An 18,513-nucleotide genomic window follows, 5' to 3' on the forward strand; every position below is an offset into this window, starting at 1 on the left:
TTTGTAGAAAATTATGTATATTTATATATCAGCCATGGTTTTCTACATGTGTGCTGATTCTGTTAACTCTATAATATAGGCAAAGATAAGAAAGGAAGCTGTAATCTCTCCCGTGTGGACAGCACAACTTGCCTTTTTCCCGTTGAAGAAAAAGCAGTGGAGTATTACTTTGCTTCTGATGCAAGGTGAGCTTCCTTGGTTGATTCAGAGAGAATTCTTAGTAAAACTTCTCATGCTACAAGAAACCAAGAAGTCATTTTGTATATATCTAGTCATGCTGTAGAGGAGAACTTTGTTAATTAAGGATGTGAAGGTGACCTTTTTGGAGATGGTGTTCTAGAATGTTTTTGCTCTCAATTCAAAGTATGTAGGTCAGTGTACAAAGAAGAGATAAGTCCTTGAGACTTGTTCCAGTGTATTTACTCTGAGCTCGTGTTTTTTTTTTCCTCTTCTTTTAGGAGCCTTAACTCAGGTTTTATAGGAAGGAGAGATTTTAGATTGGAGAGTAGAATGGCTTAGGAGCATACCAATTATAGTATAATTGCTAACCTATATTGTAGTTTTAATCCAACGTGGACACATCTTTTTAATTCAGAAGTAATTGGCAGCAAAATCACTTATAGGAAATAGTATTAGACTAGGACGTTTTGAGAGAAAATGCAGTGGGGATGCTTAGAGGCATTTATAAATGAAATTCGAATAGTAATGAGGATAAAATGGAATCACTCAAATCGCCAACAGGTATTTGAATCATTCATTGTGCCTGAAAGTAAGGGGATCTAAAAATGAATGATCATGCAGTTCACGACTGCAGGGGATGTATTATCTCAGTGAGAAAACAAGCTTCACTGTTTTCTAAATTTTACAGGTATGTAGGGTATGTAGTCAGTGCTGAGATGTGTCATTGCTGTCATTAGGTAGGTTTGTTACAGAGTTGACAGTTTGGCTTAAATAATCTGGAAGTTGCAGAAGTGTCTCGGCCTCTTTTCATTCACTCATGCGTTCATATTGAACACTGCAGCAAAGCCATGTGCTTGGCTCAGGAGATAATGGTGGGTAAGAATAAAAATATTACTTGTCCTTAAGGAGCTCTTCCTTAATGGGAGAGACAAATTTTAGGCAATGGTCACCAAGTATAGAATTCCAGCCGTGACACGAACTACAGAATGCTTATAACACGGTGACTTAACCCTCCTATGGGTACATTTCTTTAAGGGAATGGTGCTTGAACTGAGAGTTAAGGAGATACTAGGAGTTAATTAGGTAAGGAGGTGGAGGGAAGAACAGGCATTCTCTGCAGATGGATCAGCCTGTGAGATCTTGGGCTGGGTGTGAGTGTGGCTGGAATGGAGAGGAAGTTTGGTGGGAGACAAGGCCAGAGAAAGAGGTAGGGGTCATGGTAAAGGCATTTTGCTGTTTTCCTGAGAGCTAAAGGGAAGCTGTTGAGCGGTGTGTTGGTGAGGGAGAAATCTTGATTAGGGTTGTCTTTTGATGTCCATTTTGGCAGAAATGGAGAGTGGATGGAGGGAGATTAGAGGTAATGTGGGTGAAAGTTGGGAGGTTCCTGCAGTAGTTCAGCCAAGGGCTGATGGTAGCTTGAACTGGTTTGTGGTGGTGGACACAGAGAGAAGCTTTGGGAAATATTTAGGAGTTATGATTGGAGGACTGGTGATAGGTAGGATGAGGAGGAAATAACCATGCTTTCTCATCTGATCTCATCAAATTGGTTGCCACACAGAGTTCCTTTTCCTCGTTGTCTGCAGTGACCACCCCCCTCCTTCATTTCCCTGTAGGGAATGGCATTGATAACCAGAAAGTTATCAGAGATATTGCAGGGTGATAGACTTTGTATTTAAACTTGGTCCTTTTGTCCTAATGATAGTTGTGTTTATAGTAATCATCCTAGATTATTGATTGTACTGTCTCCTTGAACATTTTTAGTGCTGTCATAGAACACACCAATCGTGTCATCTTTCTCGAGGATGATGACGTCGCTGCAGTGGTGGACGGCCGTCTTTCTATCCATCGAATTAAACGGACTGCGGGAGATCACCCTGGACGAGCTGTGCAGACCCTCCAGATGGAACTCCAGCAGATCATGAAGGGTGAACCTTTTTATCCTGTTACACCTTGGTGTCCTCGATGGAAAGGATATTTTCTCCTTCCTGACCTGGTGTAGGAATCTGATAATACAGATTAGTGAAGGGATAACCCCAGAAAGGGGGATGATTCTTTGGAGAAATTATCTGCTGTTTTGACAATACTTCTTCAGACGAATTCATGGTTTCTTGTTTCTGACATTAAAAAAGAAATCAATTATTTAAGTGGTACTTGATGTTTTAAGATACTTTATAAACATAGTTTGTGTTCTATTCTTTGTTCCTCTCTTATTCTCTCTGTGCTTCAGTTTTCTCATATGTGAAATGGGGATAATAGGATTTACCTCATTAAGGTTGTTTTGGGGATTAAGCCCTTACAACAGTGTCTGACATGCTTAGTGAGTTCTACATAATGTTTGCTACTATTAACTATTATGATTATGGTGATTGTGGTTTTTATTTTCCTTTCTGATGGGGTTGTGGTGAAAAACAAGCTAACATTTATTGCATAATGGCTATATGTCAAGTCTTTACTATATTAATCCACACTACCACGCTATGAAATAGCTGCTAGAACAGATTATTTTACAGATTAAGGAATTTCCCAGAGCTGCTTAGCTATTAAAAGATAGAATCATGATTTGAACCTAGATCTGACTCTAAAACTTAAGCTTGTCCCACTCCCCTGTTTTTCTATAATTGCATATTTTTGGTATGAAGTTAATAAAAGTATTTTTCCTCCTTGTTCAGTTTTCTTCCCATTGGGTAAAATGTCATGTATGAATGTTGTTCTCTACTGCATGACCTTTCGTTTCATTTCATTTACTAAGATTATATTAAAGGAGATAGACTTTTAGTTGAATACAAATTTCTTATCCTTTGGCTTGTTAATTTTTGTTTTAATGATACAATTTATATTACTTTAGGCAACTTCAGTTCATTTATGCAGAAGGAAATTTTTGAGCAGCCAGAGTCAGTTGTGAACACAATGAGAGGAAGAGTCAACTTTGATGACTACACTGGTAATTACATGTGAATTATGTTATTATTTCCATGTCTCTCATGGGGGTTGACATTGGCAGCCTTACCGGGTTCATTGTCCTTTATAGCCTTGTACGGTAACTATGGCTGCCAGCCATCAGTGGAGCCCGGGCCTCTTTTAAAAGTCCTTCAGTGTGTGATTCCACTGATATGAGGTGTATCTAGGTTAGTCAGATTTGTAGAGACAGAAGGTAGATTAGTGGTCACCAGGGGCTGGGGAGAGGCGGGAATGGGGAGTTAGTGTTTAACGGGTATAGAGCTTCAGTTTGGGACGCTGCCAAAGTTCTGAGATGGGTGATGGCCATGATTGCACAACAGTGTGAATGTGCTTAATACCACTGAATTATACACTTACAAATAGTTAAAACGGTAAATTTTATGTTATGTATATTTTACCACAATAAAAAATAAGGGAATAATAATAATGGTTGCCGGGAGCTGAAGGGACAGGGGAGTGGAGAGTGACTGCTAATGGATACGGGTGTTTTGGAGGTGATGAAAGTCTGAAGTTAGATAGTGGTAATGGTTGCACAACTCTGAAATACTAAACACCACGATCATACACTTTCAAAGGGTGAATTTTATGGTAAGTGACATACCTGTAAAATGGTTATGAAAAATATAAAAAATGCCTAGAAAGTCACATTTGAAAATTGTTGTCAGTTATGGGACTATTAGGGTGATTTTCCTGGAGAAAAAAAACGTCCTTCAGTGTACCATTAAGAACATTTAACTTCTTTTCAGTACAAAAATCCTTTATTGGGCACCTACTATGTACCAGGGACTGTTCTGAACACTGAATTCTCAGAAGAATGGGACCTGGTCCCCTTGTTGGGAAGCTTGCTTGTATCTGTTCAGCCTAGGTTTTCTCTCTCAGTTTATAAATGAGTGAAGTGTGAACTTCCCAGAGCTTTTCCAGGTGTTTGCCTAATGCCTTATGGGATAACCTGTACCTTCCTGCCTGTTTAAGGTGGGGTGACAGTGCAGCTCTGGTCTTACTTCTGGAAGTTCTCTCTAGACCTTGTGTCACAGGAGTTTCTGCACCTTGCTGAGATGAGTTTGAGATTGACTTTCTGTGGTCATAGGGTATCCATAAACTATTTATCGCTAAATCAGATTTATGGAACGTTCTTCATGACCAGTTTAATAAACAGTTTAACGAACAAGCTTTGGGCTAAGCTTCTCAGTGTTAGGAATCAGTTTTTGAGAAATTATATCTAGTATGCAACAATCTTTTCCTGAATTTGTGTGTTATACATATAATATTAAGTGCCTTCTCTTTTATGTCACGTCCTGCTAACTGATAGAGAATGATTCTCTGAATAAATGTGGTTTTTGTATACTTTTCTTTTCTGGAGGCATCAGACTCTTTCTCAGCAGGAGAGATTTGTTGAAGGCTGAATTATAAGTTGAACATCTGGTGAACATGGTGTGTGGAGCACCATGCTGAACGTATCAGGGACTGTAGGAAAGTTACCTCTGCTGCGGTCTCCTCCTTGAGGTTCTTAGAAGGGGGATGAATACATAATTAACTATTTAAAGAAAGGTAAAATATGATAAATGACATTAGAAACACAGTTTAATGTTGAAATGTTTAAAGTTTAGTGTTGAATTTAGAGAAAGTAGAGAATGAATCTGTTTGTGGACAGGGGGCCAGGGAAGGCTCCATGAAGTAGGCAGGTGGTGGTTTAAAGGATTTGGAAGGTTTGAATAGGTAAAGATGAGATGGGAGCACTGCAGTTGGGTAGAATGCATTTGCTAAGAGGAGATAGTAGAAAACCATCAGAAATTTGTTTGTGAAATAATATGTAGTCCAGTTTGTCTGCCACATCTAGTACTTGAAGAGGAATAGAGAGCAGTAAGTCTAGGGAAGAAGGTGAGAGGAACTGCCCAGGAGGGCCGTGAATGCATTCTATTGAGTGTGAACTGCCCAGGAGGGCTGTGAATGCATTCTGTTGAGTGTGAAGGGTACCTCCCTTTGTAGAAATTGCAGAGCTGTTAGGAGACTTAGGAGCCAGGGGTGATCAGAGCTTTACTGAAGTGACCTGGGTACCAGTCTCCAGTGTGCATTGGAGGAGCGAGAGGCTGAGATGCAGTCGCCAGTAAGGATGTTGTCCCATCTGGGGTAAAGCAGTGGGGAATGGGAGGGCAGCGGGGGCCAGGAGAGAAACAGGAGCACTCCAAAGAAGGACCTGTATCTGCTTGTGTGGGAGAGGGGGTTGTGGAAGGTGGTTGAACTGGAAGAACGGGGAGAGTAGCAGTAAATACTGTTATGGGATGGAATGGAAATAAGGTTAGGAAAAAGTTTTGTTTTATGAGGGAAAAGAAGGAGATAAACTTTGAAAAGTCAAGATTTTAAAAAGCACTTTTATCTATGGTATGTGTTCCTCATAAAAGTTCTAAAATATAAACAGGATAGCTGTTATCTTTTTTGTTGTTAAGATAAGGAAATTGAGGCTCTGTCAGTTTGCAGTCTGGCCAAAGGTCACACCGCCAGTCATCTATGGAGCCGGACTAGCCTCCAGTGTTCAGTGGTGTTCCTGCTCCATCCCACCCCTTTCCTCCAGACACTCCTGCTGTAGTAGTGGCCTCCCTTACCAGAAGTAGGAGTCTCTCCAAAGCATCAGTTCAGACCATGGGCAACTCCTTCCAGAACTATCCCAAATGCCCCTCGGCCATCAGGGCATTTGCTAGGACTAATTTTAGGGAAACGCTTGTGACCAGCTAATCTCACTGTCTAACCTCCCTGTCCTTCTTGGTCATCATCTGAAATACAGGTCTCTCTGATAGTCTGTCTGCTTTATACTTAGTCATCTCCAAACGGATTTGCCTTTGCATGACTCCCTACCCAGCCTCTTAATGTTGTTTCCTTTTCCCTCAAGTCTTTTCAATACATGCCAATGTCTGAGGCAGAGGTACGTGAAAAGGAACAGCAAGAATGCCAGTCTGGCTGGGGTGGCCTGGGTGAGAGGAGAAGTGCTAAGAGAGTAGGTCAGAGTGAAGCAGGAGGCAGGGCTTGTGGCCACTTGAAGGCCATATAAGGAGTTTGGACTTCATTCCAAAATTACTTGGGAAGCCAGTGAAGCTTTTCGTTGTTTTATTTTCTACTTAACTAGTTTCTTAAAATAGAGAAATATAATCGGCCCTCTCAGTATTGAAATTTAAAAGGAAGAACGTAAATTATTCAAAAATATAAAAAGCAAGACATATACCTTGGTTCCATTTTGTAACTAGTTAAGGCAGAAGAAAAGAGTGGAGGAGATAAAGAGCAGGGGCAGAGTAGACAGACTGACGGTGGGTCAGATGGAGAAGGACGCGGCCCACGGGCGTGCTCACTGCTCTCCTCAGCCGGGCGCCGAACTGTCTGGTAGCCACACAGAGCCTTGGGCAGTATATTCACTTGGTAGGTGCTCAGAATATTAGTTGAGTAATTGAATGAATGTTGGATGAAAATTTCTCACAGGTAGAAAACTAGCCATGTGTAGAAGGACCCATAGACAAGGCACCCTTAGCAGAACACATACGTGGCTATAGAGACAGAAAGAGGACAGACTCATTGGAGGGTTTTGTGATCAGATTTATGTTTTTAAAGAATCCCTCTAAGAGATCATTCTGGCTGTGTGTGGAGAACAGGCTCTAGGAGGTAGAGAATAGAAGTTAGGAGAGTACGGCTCTTGTCCCGGGGAGGGATGTTGGACTTGGCTGATGATGTTAGAGGTACAGTTTGAAGGTGGGGCTCACAGGACTTGCTTCTGCAGTCGCTGTTGAGCAACCAAGGATGGATGACCCTGCCGTTAGGTGGACGGGGTGGCATTGACTGAGATGGGAAAGACTGAGAGGAGAGTGGTTTGTATTGTGTTGAGGGCACTGTTCTGGGCATGTAATGGAAATGAACACAACTAAGACAATTTTTTTCCCAAGCAGGCTTACTGAAATATAATTAGGTATAATAAAATTGACTGTTCTTAATGTATAATTCAGCGAATTTTGTCCAACTTCCACAACATGGTCATAATCCTAAACAACCTGTACAACAATCAAGAGTTAGCACAGATCCTTCACTGGAAAAATTTCCCCAAGCCCCTTTGTAGTCGGCCCTTTCCCCACCTCCAGCCGCCAGCATCTACTGATCTATTGTCCGTGTCCCTATAGTTCTGCCTTTAAGATACCTTTTACTCTGAAGAGAGGAATGTAAAAATGACCAAACAAGGTAGGATGTGGTAGATACTGTAGTTGTGTAGGCGTGTCAGGGGGTGCGGAAGGTTAGTTACAAGTTGGGGGTGGCCAGTTAAGTTCTGACTTACTTAGTTTACATTTCAAAACGAGAGAGAACTGTGCTTCCTAAGAGGAATATGAATGCTTTAAAACAGCAGTGTTGTTTCCCAGATTGGCATTGGCCACTTATGAAAAGCGATTACCTGTTTCATATGGTTCTTTCCTAAATAATTATATCCACAAACTTTTATTTCAGTGAATTTGGGCGGTTTGAAGGATCACATTAAGGAGATCCAGAGGTGTCGGCGTTTGATTCTTATCGCTTGTGGAACAAGTTATCATGCTGGTGTAGCAGTAAGTGGCTTCTTAAAATTTTAGTTGTGTCATTTTGGCTATTAGAAGATATCTGCAGATAAACAGTATCTCCAGTAACACACCATGTAAAACTATTTTTTGTTAAAACATTCGTGTTTTCTTTTCATGTTGTGACGGCAAAAATCAAGAAGGTTGGGGGGAGAAATTTTAATAGCTACTTGGAATTATTTATCAGTGGATCATCTGCTTTAGAAAGGTCCTTACATATACAGGTAGACCGCCTGCAACTAACTTCATGAAAGGCAAAGAGTGGAAAGTTCTTATGCCATCCTGGCCTTGCAGTCCACAGCGCATGCCTACTTCTGTTAGAGCCATCACTGGGTTTTGTGTATCATTGTTCACTTGCCCCAGACAGATGGCTGTGTGAACCTCAACAGGATTTTACTTGGTAGGCACATTTCTGCAAAGAAGGGAAGTCTTCTTTTTGATAGACTTTGTTCTTTAAATTGTTATTTTGGAAGCTGAAATTCTGTATCAAAGATGTGTGTTGGTTGTCAATATAGAAGCGTAGGAATTTAACAATCTTTTAGTCCAATAAATCAGATCCACATGTAGTTTCCCTTGTAAAGAGACAGGTAATGTGCTGTTGATGTCAACTCCTGTAAGTAGAGAAAACCCTTACACACTCAGTTTCTACTTTTAGGATTGATTTCCAAAGTTCATGACAGTAATTTTTTTATTTGCTGGGGCATAAATATTAATTATCTATACTCGTGGGAGCCATTCATTTGACGAGTGAGTGAAACTAGCTGGTCACTCAACCCTTGCATCTCAATAGGCTTTCTTCTTCTCTAAAGCACCCCCTTCTCCCTCCCCTCCCCACCCCCCGCCCCAAATTACATGGTTCTAAAAAGGAAAATCTGTGCAGTTTTGAAGGGAAGAGTTGTTAAAAAGTGATTGTTTTGAGCACTGGAAAAAAAAAGAATGAATTAAAGACAGTGTAAATTAAGGGATTGCCTAATTTAATGGTGGCTTAGATCTATTATTGAATGAGCCCTCTATTTAGAAATACAAAATTTGATTAAATGTTTCATCCAATGCTAAGCCTGAATTGTGGGGCATAAATTATATATATGCTGTGTTAGAATTCTCTAATTTGAGAAGATGTAAGGGTTCTGTTTTGTTTTGGGTTTTCTGGTGGATGCTGAGACTACTATAGTTAACAAACAAATATTAGAAATCCTGTGTGGTTTAGCATACAAAATAGTGTCCTTGAATTAATTCTAGCTAGGTTATCTACCCCCTACTCTACCCTCCATACTACAGAGTTTGAAAATAGTGAGCTTTCTTAAACAAGATTTTTAAAGTGTATTGACTTTTTTTGAGAAAAAGCATTCTTTATGAATACATAGTATTTCTGAAGTGTTTAATTTTTCATTCAGTGTTTATGATACATCTGTTATTATCTCATTTGAAATTCTCAGTGATTTGGTATTATATGAATTGTCATTTAAAGATTAGGAACTGGGAAGTTAGAGTTAATATACAAGCTAACTCAGAACAGTGCTTTTTCCACTTCTCAAAACATTTTATATGTGTGGGTGTATTTGCTTATAAGAATACATACATTGATAATTGTCTAAAGAGACCTGTGCTAAAATATTAACAGTGCTTATCTCCTGGGTGGTGGGATTTTGGTTATTTTATTTTTTTATGCTTTAATCTCTGTTGTTTGTATTTTCTAACATTGTGTTATGTATCATTTTTATAATCAGAAAAAGTGAAAACTATACATTGAGTCTGAAGAAGTCCAGTGAAAAAGAGTATTTGATGTAAAGTTGTATGACCAAGTCATCTTTTCTCTGCAGACACGTCAAGTTCTTGAAGAGCTGACTGAGTTGCCTGTTATGGTGGAGCTAGCCAGTGATTTCCTGGATAGAAACACCCCGGTTTTTCGAGATGATGTTTGCTTTTTCATTAGTCAGTCAGGTATGCTAATTTTAAAGACTTAAAGAAAAGGAAAGTCATTCTTTCTAACAACTGTAGCATATGTTGGCAAAACTGATATTTAAAGATAAACTGGTTATTGCAGATAACTTGACAAATATAGGTTTATTTTGATGTTATGGAATTCTTAATGAGTTAGTAAAATCAACACATTTTACACTCAGAAGAGCTGAATTTTTAAAGACAAAGAAGGAAAGATGATCCTAAGAAGTAGGATCCTATTATTAAAAGTTTTACAAATTTATTGTTTTAAGTACATGTTTTAAATTTTATTTAAAACAAATGAGGGGAAAAGGGAGGGAGCTATGAATTGGGAATTTGGGATTAACAGATACACGCTACTATATATAAAATAAACAACAAGGACCTACTGTATAGCACAGGGAACTATACTCAGTATCTTGTAATAACGTATAATGGAAAAGAATCTGAAAAAAATATATATGTATAACTGAATCACTTTGATGTACAACTGAAACACTGTAAATCAACTATACTTCAGTTAAAAAATAATAAAACAAATGATATTGTTGAAAGAGTAGTCAGTTTTCTGTTTTTGCGTCTAAAAAACAGCATATGTTGACTGCTCTGTGTGTTACTTTTGTCTTCCTTTTTACCCAGGCGAGACAGCAGATACCCTGATGGGTCTTCGGTACTGCAAGGAGAGAGGAGCTTTAACTGTCGGGATCACAAACACGGTTGGCAGTTCCATATCAAGAGAGACAGACTGTGGAGTTCACATCAATGCTGGGCCCGAGATTGGGGTGGCCAGCACAAAGGTAAGTTCTTGACTTAGTTCTCATGTGATTATTTACATAATAAAACAGACTAATCTTTATCTTATATTTCATTTCTTAGCACTTATAGAATTCATATTGTTTACTAATCGTAATTATCATAAGCCGTAAGGGTCAGTAATAGATAAAACACTTGTTGTCCCCCTTCCTCACACTCATCTTAAGAGTTTAAAAGGGACAAGCGTTTGTAACGGAAAGCTCATTTTGCAAACGTCTCTTCTGACTCTCCACATTCAACACTTATATTCCTCCTGCTGTGTGAGGTGGGGTATGTGGTAAGTATAATGCCCCCTCTTAATTAAGTATAGTAGGGCATTAGAAAAATAACAAATTAGAAACACCCAGCTTAAGTCTAATAATTTTTGACATTTTTATTTACAGGTTTATACTATCCTAATAAGTGTGCCAAAATATACACACTCCCTTTGAAAGTTTGTAAAGAGGAGTACACTTTTGGTATAAAATTTGGCTATTTAAAAAAATAAATTGAATATTATATGACAATATCTGTTTCTCTTTAGATATACATCTGTGGAGATTTAAAAGCACCTTCATTTTCATTTTTAAGGCCTAGTGAGACTACTTTCCTCTTTGAAATTGGGATATGCATAAATTTAGTACTAGTAATAAAAATAGGAATCTTAGAAAGTTGTATAAATGCAAAAGATGTTCTCCACAAATATATTACTCTTTATAGTTTCAAAATTTCAGTTTCTTGTCTTTTTCTGCCTAAGTCTAATATTTCTTACTGATTGTTGAATAAGATGCTTAGGTTTTGGTGGATTTGAGTTTAATTAAGGGAAGATGATGTTAACATATACAAACCACATTTGTTTCTTTTTCCATTTAAAGAACTTCATGGGGAATTTTTTTGTGGAAAAGTTACAATTCTTAAGTAAAAATTCTGAGTGAGGTTTTTGTTTCTTGGTTACTTTGATATTGCTAACACTATAATTTACAGAAAACTGAAGCCTGAATTTTCTCCATGTGGTGATTAAAACATGTAAGATATTTGTGCTTGGGTTTCCATTCTGTGCCTGAATGAATAAACAGCTGCCCTCAGCAGCAGCTTGTGGATTCTTGGAACAGTGTCCAGACAGACAGCTTTGATCAGGGATTAGAATCCCAGACCCTTCATTCAAACACATTTGAAGCAAGGGCTTCAGTGTGGCATGTGTGGGATGTGGGATCATACCACTGAATGGAGGCTATTGACTTATCTTTTTACTGAATCTTTCTTGATCTGTGAGCTGCCAGGGGAAATGCAGGGTTTTTTTGATTTCTAATTGTATCATTCATGAAAACTTAAATTTTCCTCAATGTTTTATTATAATATTCAAACATACAGCAGAATTAAAAGAATTTTACATGAATACCTGTATACCCATCACCTAGATTCTGCCGTTAACCTTTTTTCTACAGTTTTATTGAGGTATAATTTTCATACCATAGTATTCACCAATTTTAAGTGTATATGGTTTTAGTAAATTTGGCTGTTTATCACCACAGTCCAATTTTAGAAGACTTAATCACCTGAAAAAGTTCCTTTGTCCCCCTTTCCAGTCAATTCCCACTCCTACCCCTCTGCCTCAGCCTCAGGCAAGTATTGCTTTCTCTTGCTATATTATTTCATTTTCTAGAAATTTCTTATAAATGGAATTGTATAATACATGTCTTTTGTATCTAGCTTCTTCCATTTAACATGACGTTTTGAGATTTTTTCATGTGTTATTTGTATCAGTAGTTTTTTTTTTTTTCTGCAAGTCCTTTTCTAAAATCTTTTTGTTTTGAAATAACTATAGATTTATAGGAAGTTGCAAAGATAGTAGAGAAGTCCATGTACTCTTTACCCAGGTTCTTCCAATGGTACATCTTGTATAGGAAAATAAGCATCTTTTTATAGTATATACTGTAATTCTTTAAAAAAATGACTCCCTGAAAAATTTTAGTATTATGGCAGCTTAGTCTTAGTTTAATTTTTCTTGGATTCTAAAGTAATTTTGTTTTCCTTAACTGCCATAGACATTCTGGGCTTGGAGTTATTTAAAAGTTTTGGGGTGTTTAGTTATAGATCATTTCTGAATGGCAAATATAAGTTTATATGTTAATGGGTGATGAAAGAAATTCGAATTGATCCTGATCCCTGGGCTCTGTGATAGAGCTAGCATAAGAATTCTATAATCTTGATGATTAATTCCCAACTTTGCCTGAAAAACTGTCAAGGTTAGAGAGATATTATTAAACTTCTCAGAATGTTTGAACATAGACAATTTGATATTTCTGTAGAAATCGATAGGTATAACTGTGCAGACTCAGTAATTCTTGTATGTTATTGCAGGTGTTTAGAATTTCACCACAGTACTGACTTTTGTTGATTTTTTTAAAAAAAATAAACCAATATAACTTTTATCTTTGGCTGAGTAAAAAGTAAAACCAAGTTGAAAAGTTCAGAGTCAGCATTGTCCTGGTAAATTCTTTCAAACCTCAGTAATTCTAAATATGAGGTGTAGCTTATTTTTTTCATAATTGGTTGCCTGGTATGTATTGATGAGATGAAAAACATGAAATTGGAAATTAAGCTGAATGCAATAGAAAAAATATGTGCATTAAAGTTACTCTGTTTAATATTTGCTTTTAAAAACCAGTGCTGAGATGTTTTAAGTCCAAACAAAGAAGGATACTCTGTAGAATAACATTTTTAGTTACGGGCTGGAGGAACTAGAATACTCATTATCCGATCATTTTGGATTGGAAACAATTTAGGTATCCCAGGAGTCCAAGATATTGGGTCTCTCCCTCTGTCCTAATAGTATATTTTGTGATTAATTGGTTTATTGAAAAGTAAACTTCAGTAGAAAGAAGTAGACTGGGAAGGACTGGAACTTAGAATACAGGTATGATCGTTAGACTGGAGGCAAGGGACTGCAAATCCACTTTAGTGCTAAGGGGAAAAAAAATCCCAGTCTGCCAGTGGAACACATAGGAGCACAGGGACAGGTAGCTGTGGAGGAATGTATGAGCACCTGGTAGCTGGGAGGTGCAGCAAGAGGAAACAGGGAATCTAATTTAACTATTGGGAAGGTAAGGAGCATTAGCAAACTGTGATTTTATTATACAGGAGGCTCATTATCCACATTATGACAGGAAAATATTCACTCATGAAGTGATCCCTTATCCAGAGAAGAGTAGTAGAAATTCAGCATATAATCTACAAAAAAACCCAGGATGGGGACTTCCCTGGTGGCGCAGTGGTTAAGAATCCACCTGCCAACGCAGGGGACACGGGTTCAAGCCCTGGTCCGGGAAGATCCCACATGCCGCGGAGCAACTAAGCCCGTGCGCCACAACTACTGAGCCTGCGCTCTAGAGCCCGCGTGCCACAACTACTGAGCTCTCGTGCCACAACTACTGAAGCCCGCGCGCCTAGACCCCATGCTCTGCAACAAGAGAAGCCACCGCAATGAGAAGCCCACGCACAGCAACGAAGACCCAACACAGCCAAAAATAAATAAATAAACTTTAAAAAAAAAAAAAAAAAAAAAAAAAAAAACCCAGGATGAATTATTAAAGTTAAAATTATTCATAGCACTGTAGCTGACAATATCACAGTAATCCTAGTGATTAATAATAAAAATGTAAATAAAAACCTCAAATGCCTGGAACATAAAAACGTTTCTTTAAATAACTCGAGTTAGAACCATATCAGAATTGCCATTTAAAAAGACTTATTAGAAAAAATAACTATAATGAACAATATGGTTAAAAATTAAGATAGTGTGGCCAGAGTGATAGAGGTAGGTTCATAGCATTAAATGCTTCAAAGAGAAAATGAACTGAGTATTGAACTCAAAAAGGTAGAAGAAGGAAACCCAATGAAGCAGAAGGAGGCAAATAATAGAGAAAAATGGATGAGTGAACAGCAAAATAGAAAGCTTCAGGACCTTTATCTTGGTGGGCCTTAGCTGTTCTTCTGGAACCTTCCTAGGATTTTATCTGTATTACTGCAAAGCAAAAAAGGTGCCCTTAGAATCCTTCTCAACATAATGTTTCACTGTGACAACCAGTAGGTAAGGATTGACTCTATATGAAACATATTTGCTATCCCTATTCTAGAAGTTCTATCCAGTTTAGTAAGAAAAATTAAAACAGCAGGAAAGGAGGAAACAAATTCTTATTTGCAATTGATATGATTGACTACCTGTAGAACTTAAGAAAGTCAAGTCAGAAACTTCTTAGAATGGATAAAAATTCATGTAAGGTGCTTTATAGAAAACATATATAAAATAGAAGACAGAGTAGTGAAAATCACTGATGCTGAACAGAAAAAAGAAAAGAAGAATGAACAGAACTGAGGACAGTGTGAGAGACCTCTGCGATAACATCAAGTGTACTAATATTCGCAGTATAGGGGTTCTAGAAGGAGAAGAGAGAGAGAAAGGGGCAGAGAACATATCTGAAGACATAATAGCTGAAAACTTCCCTAACCTGGAAAAGAAATAGACATCCAAATCCAGGAGGCCCAGAGAGTCCCATACAGGACTTACCCAAAGAGGAAAACACCAAGACACATTGCGATTAAAATGACAAAAATTAAAGAGAAAGAGAGACTGTTAAAAGCAGCAAGGGAAAAGCAAGAGATAACATACAAGAGAACTCCCATAAGGCTGTCAGCTGACCTTTAGCAGAAACCCTGCAGGCCAGAAGGGAGTGGCATGTTTTATTTAAAGTGATGAAAGGGAAAAACCTACACCCAAGAATACTCTAACCCAGGGGTCCCCAACGCCTGGGCTGTGGAATGGTGCTGGGCTGTGGAACGGTGCCGGTCCATGGCCTGTTAGGAACCGGGCCGCACAGCAGGAGGTGAGTGGCAGGCAAGTGAGCGAAGATTCATCTGCCGTTCCCATTGGTCCCCATCACTCACATTATTCCCCAACCCTCCCCCCATCACTTGCATTACCTCCTGAACCCCCCCACCCCCCCACCCCCCACCCCTGACTGTGGAAAAATTGTCTTCCACGAAACCGGTCCCTGGTGCCAAAAAGGTTGGGGACCGCTGCTCTAACCAACAAGGCTCTTGTTCAGATTTGATGGAGAGATCAAAAGCTTTACAGACAAGCAAAGGCTAAAAGAGTTCAGCACCACCAAACCAGCTCTACAGGAAATGTTCAGGAAATTCCTCTAAGTGAAAAAGACATGTCTGCAACTAGAAACATGAAAATGCGCATCAATAAAGGCAAACATACAGTAAAGATAGGAAGTCATCCACCCACAAAGCTAGTCGAAAGGTTAAAGACAAAAGTAGTAAAATCATGTATATCCACAATAAGCAGTTAAGGGATGCACAGTACAATTAAATGTGAAATATATCAAAAATAGTAATCGTGAGGGGAGGAGAGTACAAATGCAGGGTTGTTAACATGCACTTGAAATTAAGAGACCAGCAACTTAAAACGATCACACACACACTTATATATACATATTACTATATAAAAACCTCACGGTAACCACAAACCAAAAATCTATAATAGATATAAACCAAAAAAGGAAAAAGGAATCCAAACAACACTGAAGATAGTTGTCAAATCACAAGAGAACAAAATAAGGAAAAAGGAAAAAAAAAAAAAGACCTACAAAACAGCCCCCAAACAAGTAACAAAATGGCAATAACATACATATCATTAATTACCTTAAATGTAAATGGACTCAGTGCTCTAATCAAAAGAGAGAGTGGCTGAATGGATACAAAAACAAGACCCATTATATATGCTGCCTATAAGAGACTCACTTCAGATCTAAAGACACACACAGACTGAAAATGAGGGAATGAGAAAAGGAATTCCATGCAAATGGAAATCAGAAGAAAGCTGGGCTAACAATACTTATATCAGACAAGATAGATTTTAAAGACTGTTACAAGAGACAAAGGAGGATACATAATGATCAAGGGATTAGTCCAAGAAGAAGATATAACGATTGTAAATACATATGTACCCAGCATTGGAGCACCTAAATACATAAAGCAAATACTAACGGACATAAAGGGAGAAATCAACAGTAACACAATAGTAAGTAGTAGGGGACTTCAACACCCCACTTACATCAGTGGACCAGTCATCCAGACAGAAAATCAATAAGGAAACACTGGCCTTAAATGACACATTATACCAGAGGGACATAATTGATATGTGTAGAGCATTCCATCCAAAAGCAGCAGAGTACACGTTCTTTTTAAGTGCACATGGTATATTCTCCAGGATAGATCACATGCTAGGCCACAAAACAAGACTTGATAAATTTAGGAAAATTAAAATCATATCAAGGGACCTCCCTGGTGGCGCAGTGGTTAAGGATCTGCCTGCCAATGCAGGGGACACAGGTTCGATCCCTGGTCCGGGAAGATCCCACATGCTGCAGAGCAACTAAGTCCGTGTGCCACAACTACTGAACCTGTGCTCTAGAGCGTGCAAGCCACACCTACTGAGCCCACGTGCCTAGAGTCCGTGCTCTACAACAAGCGAAGCCAACACAATGAGAAGCCCACTTACCACAACGAAGAGTAGCCCCCGCAACTAGAGAAAGCCCACACGCAGCAGCAAAGACCCAACGCAACCAAAAATAAATTTAAAAAAAATTTAAATCATATCAAACATCTTTTCTGACCACTATGCTATGAGACTAGAAGTCAACTACAAGAAAAAAACTGCAAAAAACACAAATGAGGCTAAACAACATGCTACTAAACAACCAGTGGATCACTGAAGAAATCAAAGAGGAAATGAAAAAATACCTAGAGAAAAATGAAAACAAAAACATGAGATCCAAAACCTTTGGGATGCAGCAAAAGCAGTTCTAAGTGGGAAGTTTAACGTGATACAAGAATACCTCAGGAAATAAAAAAAAATCTCATATAAACAACCTAACCTTACACCTAAACAAACTGGAGAAAGAAAAAGCCCAAAGTTAGTAGAAGGAAAGAAATCATAAAGATCAGAGAAGAAATAAAATAGAGACTAAAAAAATAATAGAAGAGATCAATGAAACTAAAAACTGGTTCTTTGAAAAGACAAACAAAATTGATAAAACTTTAGCCAGACTCATCAAGAAAAAAAGGGAGGGGGCAGAAATCAGTAAAATCAGAAATGAAAAAGGAGAAGTTACAACCAACACTACAGAAATACAGAAGATCATGAGACTACTACAAACAACTATATGCCAATAAAATGGACAACCTAGAAGAAATGGACAGATTCTTTGAAGATGTATAATCTCCCAAGACTGAGCCAGGAAGAAATAGAAAATTTGGATAGACCAATTATCAGTAATGAAATTGAACCAGTAATTTTAAAATTCCAAGTAAACAAAAGTCTAGGACCAGTGGCTTCACAGGTGAATTCTACCAAACATTTAGAAAAGAGTTAACACCTATCCTTGTCAAAATATTCCAAAAAATTGCAGAGGGAGGAACACTCTCAAACTCATTCTGTGAGGCTGACATCACCCTGATACCAAAACCACACAAAGATATCACAAAAAGAAAACTACAGGCCAGTATCACTGAAAAACATAGATGCAAAAATCTTCAACAAAATATTAGCAAACCAAACTCAATGATATGTTAAAAGGATCATACACCAGGATCAAGTGGGATTTATCCCAGGGATGCAAGAGTTTTTCAGTATCCAGAAGTCAATCATTGTGATACACCACATTAACAAATTGAATAAAAACCACATGATCATCTCAATAGACGCAGAAAAAGCTTTTGACAAAATTCAACATCCATTTATGATAAAAGCTCTCTAGAAAGTGGGCATAGAGAGAACCTACCTCAACATTATAAAGGTCATATATGACAAACCCACAGCTAACATCATACTCAGTGGTGAAAATCTGAGAGCATTTCCTCTAAGATCACGAACAAGACAAGGATGCCTGCTGTCAACACTTTTATTCAACATAGTATTGAAGTCCTAACCACAGCAATCAGACAAGAGAAAGAAGTAAAAGGACTATAAATTGGAAAGAAAGAAGTAAAGTGT

General features: G+C 38.2%; 1 protein-coding gene across 4 annotated transcripts in view; it reads left to right on the forward strand.

The window, feature by feature from the left end:
- GFPT1 (glutamine--fructose-6-phosphate transaminase 1) overlaps positions 1-18,513 on the forward strand; it is a 71,817-nt gene that overhangs the window by 35,333 nt on the left and 17,971 nt on the right. For all 4 annotated transcript variants that reach the window (XM_059943147.1, XM_059943148.1, XM_059943149.1 and 1 more), the window contains 6 exons: positions 80-185; positions 1,942-2,105; positions 3,026-3,121; positions 7,612-7,709; positions 9,539-9,659; positions 10,299-10,456. In XM_059943147.1, the coding sequence (XP_059799130.1) occupies positions 80-185; positions 1,942-2,105; positions 3,026-3,121; positions 7,612-7,709; positions 9,539-9,659; positions 10,299-10,456 (743 nt within the window). The remainder of the gene's footprint in view (positions 1-79; positions 186-1,941; positions 2,106-3,025; positions 3,122-7,611; positions 7,710-9,538; positions 9,660-10,298; positions 10,457-18,513) is intronic.

The sequence above is a fragment of the Balaenoptera ricei genome, chromosome 13 (genome assembly GCF_028023285.1).
Source record: "Balaenoptera ricei isolate mBalRic1 chromosome 13, mBalRic1.hap2, whole genome shotgun sequence".
In the NCBI taxonomy this organism is placed as follows: Eukaryota; Metazoa; Chordata; class Mammalia; order Artiodactyla; family Balaenopteridae; genus Balaenoptera; species Balaenoptera ricei.